This window comes from Hevea brasiliensis, chromosome 6 (assembly GCF_030052815.1).
Source record: "Hevea brasiliensis isolate MT/VB/25A 57/8 chromosome 6, ASM3005281v1, whole genome shotgun sequence".
Classification (NCBI taxonomy): domain Eukaryota; kingdom Viridiplantae; phylum Streptophyta; class Magnoliopsida; order Malpighiales; family Euphorbiaceae; genus Hevea; species Hevea brasiliensis.
The window spans coordinates 106,139,487-106,151,139 of NC_079498.1; the positions used below are offsets into that span (position 1 = coordinate 106,139,487).

The following is an 11,653-nucleotide window of genomic DNA, read 5'->3' on the forward strand; positions in this document are numbered from 1 at the left end:
ATACTGAAGAATACATGCTTAAACACGATACCCAGGAGAAGCATGAATAGTGCAACCGGCCTAAAGTGCGTTGGTGCTTGCTTTTATGTTGGTGGAAAGATGAAGCAGGCTGCTGGGGGACAAAATTTACCATTACAGGCAGGCCTCGCCACAATCTGATTTGGGCCTGAAACTGAACTAAATTCAGACCGATACCCAACCAAAACTGAACCTTTTCCCCTCCCCTCTTCAATCAGATCAAAACTAAAACCAATTGATTTGATCCCATTCGAGCCGACAACCGATTTTTTCATTAAAAAAAAAAAATCGACTGTTGAATTAAATTAAAACCAGGCCGAACCAGAACCTCATGTTCCAACACAAAACCGGGCCAAACCGAATTAGCAGCCAGGTGTAATTACAGGCATGTCCTAAACAGCATACAAATAGACAAAAGATATTAGACTACTACCCCTTAACTATTTTAAGACCGAAGTTTGTGTTTGTATTGTTAATGAGAGAGAACATGAAACTTTCAACACTATAGTACATATTTAATATCATTTGGTGACAGTTCAAGAAGTTAACTTACAGAACTACTTGCCCTATATTTGTAGGCACGTAAACCAATGAAATTAAATAACTGATAAAAGATGACAAAGTTGATTTGCAGGACATCTAGATCTCTATGCTGTAGTCATGAAGTTTTCCCTCGACACGAGCTATGAGTTTGCCAATCAGCTCCAGGAACGGCCACCACCATAACCCCTCCCACGATCTCGGAAACCCCCATGACCTGATTCATCAGATATAAAATCAACACAAGGCTTTAGCAAATAAAAACATACTTAAGCACATATTCTTCAGTGGATGCATGACATCACAGAAAGAAACCATGATGTGCATTAGGTTGTTTGATTACAAAATCAGTCCACAATAGTGTTAAAAGATGGTGCAATCATAAAATCACCACCCATTGATCTATAATTGCAAGATACAGCGTATTTTTTAATACATATACATATATAAATATATATTATTTGAATTATTAAGCCATTAGTATATTAGACGCAGCAGTAATGGCTCTTGTCACTCTCGATAGCTTCTTGAGACCAAGGAATTTCACTTGCTAAGGGTAGTACAAACTGAGAACATAAATTTCTAAGAAGTACGTGGTCTAAACTGACCCTATTAGACAACTGATTTCCATCCACCCAAGCCCAGTGGACACCTACCTTCAAAATGAAATAAGAAAAAGAACCCTTCTCATTTTTTTCCGATGAAACTTACTACAGTCAACTAACCTGACGGTGGAGGAGGGGCACCACGACCCATTGCAGCCAATTCTGGACTGACCCTCTGCCTAGCTTCCTCAAGTATAGTGATAAGTTCCTTTGCAAATCTGGCATTCCCAGCTGTGAAGAAAGTGTAGGCTGTTCCTTTTGCTCCAGCTCTTCCAGTCCGACCAATTCGGTGAACATAATCCTCAAGGGATCCAGGAAAATCATAATTGATCACATATTTTACATCCTTCACATCTGCCAACAAAACAAAATAATAAGGATCAAGATATTGAGGCAGAAAAGTCAAGAGAAGCCCAAATCAAAACCTAAGCTAGTTCTTCCTTCCAAGCCCAAGAGAGATGATCAAATGACCAAAAAACTGAAACGAAAGCCCATAAAAACCACAAAGTTATGAGAAAGATGAGTTCCACCTAAATTTTCTGAACCATAACCATGCAGCAACAGATTAAGATCAGAAAGCCCATCAAATGGCAACATGAAGAAGATGATTATTTCTTTTCATGATTGAGATGTTGATTGCTATTATGCGCATGTTGCAATTTATACAAATGAATGAAGAAATGATGGACAACCAAAAATGTCAATACTTGTAAATTAGGGACCAAGGGCAAGATCAAGAATGATGGCACTATGGTAATCATAATTCATAATGTGCAATGTATAAACTGTATCTTATATTTACCTAATCCACGTGCAGCAACATCTGTTGCAGTCATTATGGGACTTTTGCCAGCTTTAAATTCTGAGAGGACCCAATCCCTTTCTGCTTGACTTTTGTCTCCATGAATTGAGAGAGCAGGCCAACCATCCATGCGAAGCTGCCGAGTGATCTGGTCACAACCCTTCTTAGTATCCATAAAAATAAGAATACGGCTGCCATCCATGATATCCTCCAGCAACTTCACCAGCCTGGAACACAAAAGAAGATATGTAAATTACTGCAAACAGAAACATATCGCATAATATGAAAAAACAGTGAGCAAAGACTGGAAACTAGAAACCGTAAGGAAAAAAATATATCTTACTTGTTATATTTCTGATTTTCAGAAACAATGTCAACGTGTTGGCGTATTGCATGATTAGCTTTTAAATCTGCAGATCCTATTATCACCTGCACAATATCGAAGGAGACAAATCAATTAAATAACAGTGCACCAACAAGGCAACAACAATTTGCTGGACTTCAAAAAGGAAAGACACTTAAGAATAATATCAAATACAAACAAGATCACACAGCTAAAGGACAATTCAGAGAGAAGACTAGGAAACCCTAGAAGCTCAACTATATATATAGGAAATGGTATATTTGCATCTGGAATTGCATGAACTACAAACATAAAATCAAAACTAATTGCAGAGGATAGCATGCCCTCATATGGGAAGCCCACATATTTTATCCAGTATCTTACTTTATATGGGTTGTAAAGAAATTGCCTTGCCAGTTGTTCGACCTCTTTAGGCCAAGTGGCACTCCAGTACAAAGTTTGACGATCTGCGCGAATCTGCACATAACAAAAGATTAAACAACAATTGCAACAGTAAGCAACAAGGTAAACGTGTGTACTCAGAGAGAGAGAGAGTGAGAGAGCTTATTTTAATTTTGCATTTTTGGCAGGGCCATACTTTATAATTAATTCTAGGCCAGACATTTATAGCAATATACATCACAAGTATCAAGACTAAAGCTGATTTTGAGTTCACAAAACAAAACTCCTCCCTATAAGTGGTAACTGCATTTTCTAGCAAGAAAGAATCAAATAGAACTTTGAGCCATATTTGCACCCATTTACATCCTTTTTAACATTATAGGCACATAAAGTCATAAAACAAGAAAGGAAAGGAAAGCCATCAGATTCAACTTCCATGAAAATCAGAATCACAACTCATTCCATATTCCATGTCAAACCATCGGCTAATTCTAAAATATCAAGTTTCTCCTCCTGTTTCACAAGATGAACTTATAGTCAACAAATAAAACATGCAACTAAGAGACCAAACACTCATCCACGTGTACATCTAAATGCTGATTGAACTTCCAAAGCTGGATTAGAAATAATTAGTCAAATTGCTAGGTTTAACTGTAACCTAATGATAATGCCATTAAAATGGAAAACAAAAGAGATTGCTTAAAATGCAATGCAGCACCATATTTCTTGACAACTTTAAACAACATAAAAGAAAAACAAGTGAGAATTAAAGTCCCACTATTCATTCCATAATTTCTCAAAGGCATAAAGTTCAAATTAGCCCCCAAAATTGTTCAGAGTGTCCAATTAAACTCAATAACTTTATGGTAAAGTTAATCCTATCTCTCATTGTTTACGTCAATTGAGTCCAATCTCGTTAAAAATATAATAATAATAAATTTTTATAATTTTAAAATTTTAATTATCTCAAAAAATTTTATATCTATATATATATAAATCAAGATTCAAAAACATAAACCCAGAATCAACGAATCCAAACGCTATAGGAAATCAACAAACAATTAAGAGCACTAAAAATCATCAAAAGATTGAGGAAGCAAAACCATAAGCCAAATAATCGCATAGTGCGTTGTCATGATTGAGGAAAGAAAAAAAAAATAAAGGGAAAAAAAATCATTAAAAGGTAACTGAGCAAGTAAGTGATGAGGAGAAAGAGGTTGAAGCAATTGAGTAGGCTTGCATCTCAACTGAGTCTCCTTCAAGATTTCTGAGTTTGGTAAGTGGAAGCAACTCTTGATAAACAAAATGGGTCCAGGTCCTATCCAATTTTTTTTACTTTTTTTAAAATAATTAGAATTTAGAAAAAATAATACACACACACACACACACATATATATTATTTAAAAATTACAAAAAAAAAAAAAGAGATTGGACTCAATTGACCCCAAAACTGAGAGATTTTGGGTTAATTTGGCCATAAGCTCAAATTGCGTTTAATTAAACATTGCAAACAATTTTGGAGGGCTAATTTGAACTTTATGCCTTTCTTAAAAGTAAACTGTCTAATAAAGCTGCCAATGATTTTCACCTTTGAAAGAATCAACCTTGATGGGACTGGCAAGACTAAAGAAACAAGGACAGGAAGAGGCAAAAGGGAAGTGGGAGAGAAACATCAATGTGTATATAAAAGGCTTACCATCAATGGAATGATAACACAACTGTATGCACATCATATTTTTCCAAAACGGGATGCGAAATTTCTAATCAGGAGAACAGGCAAGCATAAAAACAAAAACCTGAGAAACAATTTTGCGTATCTGAGGCTCAAATCCCATGTCTAGCATCCGATCTGCCTCATCCAACACTAAGTAAGTAACCCTCCGCAAATTTGTATGATGTGATTCCAACATATCAATCAACCTTCCTGGTGTAGCAATAACAATTTCAACTCCTACAAAAAGAGAGCAGAGGAGGGATAGGCGGGAATACAATAACCCGTGTTATTTTCATTCAACTGTAGAGTTTAAAATAATAACAAAATCATCTTAAAATCAATTACCATGAATGGATAGCCAGTTCATGAAAGTCAGAATACAGTATAGAAGCAATGTCTTCTCAAACCTAGCTGCCACCTACCTTTCTGGAGATCGCGCACCTGAGGTCCCTTTGGAACACCACCATATATGCATGTATTTTTTATTCTTGATGATGCACCAAATTTTGCAGCTTCTTGTTGTATCTGAACAGCAAGTTCCCGCGTAGGAGCTAAAACTAAAACAATTGGACCATCCCCAGGCGCTGGATAAAAATTGAAATACTCACCCAATGATCAAAACCGTACAGAAGCATATAAAATAATAAAGGGAAGTTACAAATATTATTAAATTACATTTTTACCTAAAATTGGCTGGGCATTAACATGGACAATTGCAGGCAATAAGTAGGCAAGGGTCTTCCCTGATCCTGTTTCAGCGATACCAATGAGGTCACGACCCTTCAAAGCCATTGGCCACCCTTGAGCTTGTATAGGAGTAGGTTCGACAAAGCCAGCTTTTGTTATTTCTTGCAAAACATAATCTGAAGCAAAAGTAGAAACATTCTAATGAGTAACTATATGAGAAAAACACTCCAACAGAGAATTTCCGAAGGGTGACATTTAACAAATCTCAATAAATTGATTTGAAAGGGTGACATCAAGATGACCAAGATATGGTTGGTGTTTCCTAAAATTGACATGGACAAAGAAGCCAAGGTAAATAATGGCTGGCCATGCAATGCATCATTATCTTAATTTTCCCTTTAACAATCATTATTACTGAAATTCAAGAGATAGGAAGAACAGAGAAACTAAGCTCTACCAGAATGCTTCACTAGTCATCATTCTATCACACCTAATCTTGGAGGCCTAATTGATTTGGCTAAGATGGTGCAGATTTGTGGATTTTAATCTTTAGATGATAGACAATACAATATTAAAAGGGGGCAAAGAGCAAATAACCCCAAATGAATAATACAAGTACCAAACCAATTAGTGGTAATTAGTGGTAAGGAGGGAGTAGGGGGAAGACATTTTGCTTCAGAAGCCTAAAAGCATCCAGTTTTTCATTCTTCTTGGTTGTGTGAACCAAAGAACAGTATTAAACTCCTAGTCAAATATTTTACTCTGAAGAATCAACCATTGCCTAGTGGATTTATCCACAAGGGGATAGACAAGAGTCTTTTAGACCTTGAAGGATTCTGCTATATTGCAACTGAGGTAACTGTTCTAATAAACATGAATTTCTGATCGACCTGAGTGTGGAAATTGAGGATGTGGTAACTATTCAAGATGCTTTAGAATCTCTCACCAAGGTGGACCAAATTGCAGATTTTGGTACAAAGTTTGGAGGTGACAACGGTAAGGAGGAAGTATCTAAGGAGCAGCAATTTAAGATAGATCAGGCTACTACAATTGCTGCTTTGCATTTGAAGAGATTCAGGGCAGGGGACTCGTCATTTATTGAGAAGATTGGCAAGCATATAGAGTTTCCATTAGAATTGGACTTGAAACCCTCCACCAATGGCAGTCAAGGGAGTAATGATTGTCAGGCACATTTGAAGTTTCATCTGTACGCAACTATGGTACATAACAGATTTTTATCCACTTGTGGGCATTATCTTTGCTACATGTCTGGGCGTTGTTTTTGCCATATGCGGGCCTTTCCAACCACATGGCATAAGCTACATTACTCAAAGGTAATTGAGGTTGCTGTAAAGGTTGCTTTTGGGTTTCATAGTGATGATTTGGAGTTAGGTTCCTCTAAGATTTTACTTCTCAAAGAGGATGAGTATGGGAAGTGGCAAAGAAATAAAATGAAATTGAGATTCTGCCATTGGAGGGAGAATGTACGATGGCTGATTATAAGACAATGTGTGCAACACATTATCAGCACACATTCCACTTTCGTCCAAATAAAATGCTTCCTGTCAATTCAAGACACTTGCGCAGCAGATTTTTTTTTCTTTTATTCATGGAACCTTTTCGTATTCATTCTTGAAGACAAGAATGATCTCAAGAAGTAGGGAATGTCATGACAATGAAGAGAATAGAGCTGTGATAATATATAGGAGTGAAATATTGTAAATAGGGAGGATTGTAACTAATGAGGGTCCGCCAAGAATTGAATAATACAATACACTTCTCTCTCTATTCCTTTTTCTCTCTATTTCTTTCTCTCTTGCTCCCTCACTCCTTCTTCCTCGAATTCTTCCTCTGCTATTCTTGCTTTCTCTCTCTCTCTTCTTATTCTGCAGGTTTAAGTTCTTGGAAACTCTGCTACGTAACATAATCATTGCCCATCTCAAATATATAAATGTCATTAAGGAAGGACATGTACGAAAAAGCAGTCATGAGTGTAAGAACAGTGAGAAGGGATTCGAACATTTTCACATAACAATAGGTTTATATTAGGGATCGATTTTGAATCCCTAACTATTTACTTAAGTTATGAAAACGCTAACCAGTCATAGTTAAGATGATTTCTCAGGGTACAAGTTATTTGCATATGATGTTGTCTTAGTGGATGAAACTGGTGAAGGAGCTAACCAAAAGTCAAGAGTTGTGGGGAAAGATTCTTGAGAGTAAGGGTTTAATAGTAAATATAAGTAAAAAGAATATATACAGTGCGAGTCTAGCTCTCGTAAAATGAATGGAAGTGAGGCTCGATTGGATGGAGTTTTTGTGCCAAAATACAAACAATTCAAGTACTTAAGTTTTGTCACCCAGAAAAACAACGTAATAGATGATAATGTAACTCATATGATCAAAATAAGATGGATAAAATGAAAAAGTGCAATGGATGTGCCATGCAACTGTAAGATCTCTGATAAAGTACAAGGTATATTCTATAGAACTATAATTAGGCCAGCTATATTATATGAGAGTGAATATTAAACATTTAACGTACAACTTACCCACAAAATGAGTGTGACGAAAATGCGAATGTTAAGATAGATATTTGATAACACAATAATGGATTAAATAATAAATGACCACATCCGAATGATAGTGCTTATAGCATAATGGGGATTAAATGAGAAATGGTCAATTTAGATGATTTGATCATGTCCAACATAGACTATTACATGTATCAGTATGAAAATGTGATAAGTTAACGGTGGAAGGAGTGAGAATTGAAAAGGGGAGACCTAAAATAACGTAAAAGTAATATCAAAAGATTTACAATTTTTAGATATTGATGCATAATTAGTTTCAAACAAAGTTGAATAGCAAAAAAAAATCCTCTATAGTCGACACTAACAAGTTTGGGATTAAGACTTAGAGGATGTTTGGCTTCGCTACTTACTTTTGACTTAAAATATATTTTTTAACTTATAAATTAATTTAAAAATAAGTAATTAATTATTTAGTAAAATTACTTAAAATTAACTTTTAAATAGTCTAAATGTTTGATTAAAAGGCGCTTAAAGTAACTTAATTTGTCAAAATGGCAAAAAAAATATATCATTGAGTGTTGCGATTGTTAAAATAAGGATAGTATTGATATTTTAAAAAATTATTAGGATAATATTCTTTTACTTGGTCAAAATATAATTTTAAAATAAATAAAAAAGTCAATAAGTAAAGGGTATCTTATTTATAATTTCTTAATTATTTTAGGTAATTTTTTAACTTATAAGTCAAATCAAATACTAATCTACTTATGATTTTCTACTTATAAGTAGATTTGACCGACTTAGAAGAGAAACCAAACACCCTCTTAATTGTTGCTTGTATTGGCAAATGCCTTCAAAGTTGATGTGTGGCAATTCAATAGACCATAATTCTACCCCTTCACCTTGCATTTATCAAACACGAAAAAAAAATAAATCTGTTGGTGCTTATGCAAATTTGAACAAAAAAATAAAATTTTCCATGGCATAACTTCCAATGCAACAATAGACAATGCCCTTTCTCAGTGAATACTAACAAAAATAGAAATTCTAATAGTGTTAATAATTACAAATTTGAAAGTAAGAAAATCTCAAGTTGCACCTTAGATCTATCCTAACCAGCAGCTCTGCACCCACTCAAATTTATTAGCAGAGCATCAACATCATTTCTTTCTATTAGAGGGCACTAGTTAAATAACATGCCAAGGAAAAAAAAAAAAAAAGGTAACAAAAAACAAAAAGTCCATATAACCTTCCATCTCCAAGGCATGGGAATTCATCACTAAATTCTCTCCTCTATGGCATTGGCATATAAAAAAACTCAATAATAATAATAATAATAATAATAATAATAATAATAATAATAATAATAATGGGCTTGCAAAGATTTTATATTGAATACCCGGAAACCCTGTGTCGCGAAAACTCTTGACAGGTTTTGGAACATCACGGCCCTCTACAGTAATTTCTCTCCGTTGCCTGTACTCCTCAACCTCCCTCTCTGACATTGCCGCCACTGATGGTGACTCAATGTAGAAATTCTTCTCAAATGGAGTCAACCCATCCAAATCAGATTTCCTCGGTGAGTCAGCGCGGCTATAGTCCCTCCTCTCGGCTGAGGACCGCGCTGAGCCAGTATAGCCCGAAGCCCCACCAAAACCTGAGTCACTAAGCAAACAAAAAAACTCATAGAAATGAAGAACCAATCAAACCAAAATAATCCCACACCAGCACTAAATAGTCCACGTCCATAAAACACAAATTCCAGAAAAAAATAAATAAGAAGAAATTGAAAGAAAATGCTAATATTTCCAGGTTGCTGGACAAACACCAATTCACTATGATGGAACTGGAACTATAATTGGAATTAGTTAGTGATTGATATAAGGCCAACGAACCACAAAAGCCATATTTACATTGCAACAGAAACTTAAAACTTCAAGCACTGTTTCATAAAAGGTCGCATTTCCATCTTGATATGAAGATGGGGTCACTAAAAAAATAATTATAGAATTGAAGTATAAAATTGAAGACCACACCAATAAAGCAGCGATGATAAATTCGACTAGGCGACAATGAACCATCTAATGCACAGACACGCAATATCAAATTTAGAGTTACAGAACCAACGTATCGTTGTTGGGTCACTAAACAAACCACAAGCATATGATTCAATTGAGCTACATAAATATTGAAATCACAAGAAGAGTTAAATTAAGGCAGACACAGCAATTTTATATTTATATATTCCGATACAAATATGGGTGTACGGTGTTACCTTCTCCGGTCACGATAAGAAGTGGGGTCGCCGGAACGGCTATCGTATCGGCTCATCGTTTCGATTTGGCGCTACTCACTACGGATTCTGACAGTCACAGACAAATTAGTGGTGATAAAAGAATGGGTTCTCTTCCTTTCTTGGGCTTTTAGGGTTTTACCTTTTAACACAGAGACGACCCCCACCTATCGCTCTCGCTCTCCCCCTTTTCCTCACTTCACTTTCCTTTTATTTTATTTTTTTTTTTAATCTCTCACGCATCTTATATTAAAAAAATATAATTACATATATGTAATATAAAAAATAATAAAATATTTTTATCAACTATAATTTTTTAATTTATCAATCAGAATTCAACTCCATTATAATTTTTTAAATTATTTTTAAAATCCTTAATCTCAACAGATGAGATGGGAATTAGTAAAATACCTATGGAAATTATTTTACATAAATTTGAATAATATTTATATTATTTAAATTCATTTCAAGTTTGAATTGTTCCAAACTTGATTATTGTCACTTAATTAATACTCAAACTAATTATAATTTACATATTTTTAATTAATATTTTATCTTTCAAAATTTTAATAATTTTATAAAATATCTAAATTTAATTTATTTATAATATAATATATATATAATACATAAATATTATTATAAAAATATATATTTTATATTTAATTAATTATTTATATAAATAAATTTAGTATATTTTTATTTAATTAATTATTTATATAAATAAATTTATAATAAATAATTAACATATCAAACCCAAATTCAACTTACATTTTATTTTTTAAATCTAAAATCATTTTAAGCTTAATTATATATTATCAAAATCTGTTTATATTAAATATCAGACTTATTACCATCTCTAATATATACACACAATATTAAACAATAAAATATATTTCTACTATATTAAATTCACCACTTCAATTTGATTAAAGACAAATCATCATTAACAAAATTAAAAATGAAAAAAACTACCTCATTTATAATCAAGACAAACCATTATTAATAGATTTACAAATAAAAGAAAATGCTCATTTAGCCCTAAAATACATATTTTAAGGTATATATAAACATTCAATTAAATGGTCTCTTAAATTAACTTTCATTCCACTACATTTCACATGGCATAAATTTTCATTAAATTTTTGAGTTGATAAAATAAAACAATTATCTCTATTTTATAATTCTATTTAAGAAAAATTATTAAAATTATCTATAATTAATTGTAATATTAAGATTGCCTATACTAATAAATGTTGAATTTTTATATATCAACTTCATATTAGCTAATAAAATATATACAAAAATAAAATAGGTTTTTGAGTATTCTTAGCAAAGCTTAATAGTTTTTTTTTTTTTTTTAGTTGGACCAAATTCTTTTGGGCCTTTGATGAGTAAGTTTGAGGAAATTCTTTTGAGCCTCAAGGTGGATAACCTCAATCCATACTTTTGGGCCTTGTTGTATCATTTCATTACTCCTCAGTGGAGGGGAGAAGAATTTGATTTTTGGTAAATTATTATTTCATTTATGAGTTATGCTTCATCAAATTAAAAAGATAAAAATAAAATAAATGAAAAAAAAAAACCATTGTTTTAAGTATGGATAAGAGGACTTTTAATTTGACGGATTAAATATAATGATTAAATCATTAATTTTTGAAAATCAATGAATATGTGTATTAATTTTGCCATAATTAAAAAAAAAAATTATTCTGATT

At 33.2% G+C, this 11,653-nt stretch overlaps 1 protein-coding gene across 2 annotated transcripts; it reads right to left on the bottom strand.

The window, feature by feature from the left end:
* Positions 1-461: 461 nt before the first annotated feature.
* LOC110648645 (DEAD-box ATP-dependent RNA helicase 20) lies at positions 462-10,165 on the bottom strand. 2 transcript variants are annotated; one of them, XM_021802942.2, is made up of 11 exons: positions 10,081-10,165; positions 9,921-10,007; positions 9,045-9,310; positions 5,108-5,287; positions 4,847-5,008; positions 4,507-4,661; positions 2,693-2,785; positions 2,309-2,394; positions 1,966-2,192; positions 1,284-1,517; positions 462-775 (listed from the first exon to the last, which is right to left on the bottom strand). In XM_021802942.2, the coding sequence occupies exons 2-11, from the start codon at positions 9,974-9,976 to the stop codon at positions 717-719; spliced, it is 1,518 nt and encodes a 505-aa protein (XP_021658634.1). In that variant the 5' UTR covers positions 9,977-10,007; positions 10,081-10,165; the 3' UTR covers positions 462-716. The 2 variants fall into 2 exon arrangements, with proteins under 2 accessions (XP_021658634.1, XP_058005041.1); XM_058149058.1 differs by having other exon boundaries at positions 9,921-10,152.
* Positions 10,166-11,653: the final 1,488 nt, after the last annotated feature.

Coding starts and splice junctions, on each gene's coding strand:
- LOC110648645 (XM_021802942.2), bottom strand. CDS start 9,976: ATGAGCCGATACGATAGCCGTTCCGGCGACCCCACTTCTTATCGTGAC. Junction 4,662..4,846: donor GGTGCGCGATCTCCAGAAAG/GTAGGTGGCAGC, acceptor CTCTTTTTGTAG/GAGTTGAAATTGTTATTGCT. Junction 2,193..2,308: donor GAAAATCAGAAATATAACAA/GTAAGATATATT, acceptor TTTGTGTTCCAG/GCTGGTGAAGTTGCTGGAGG.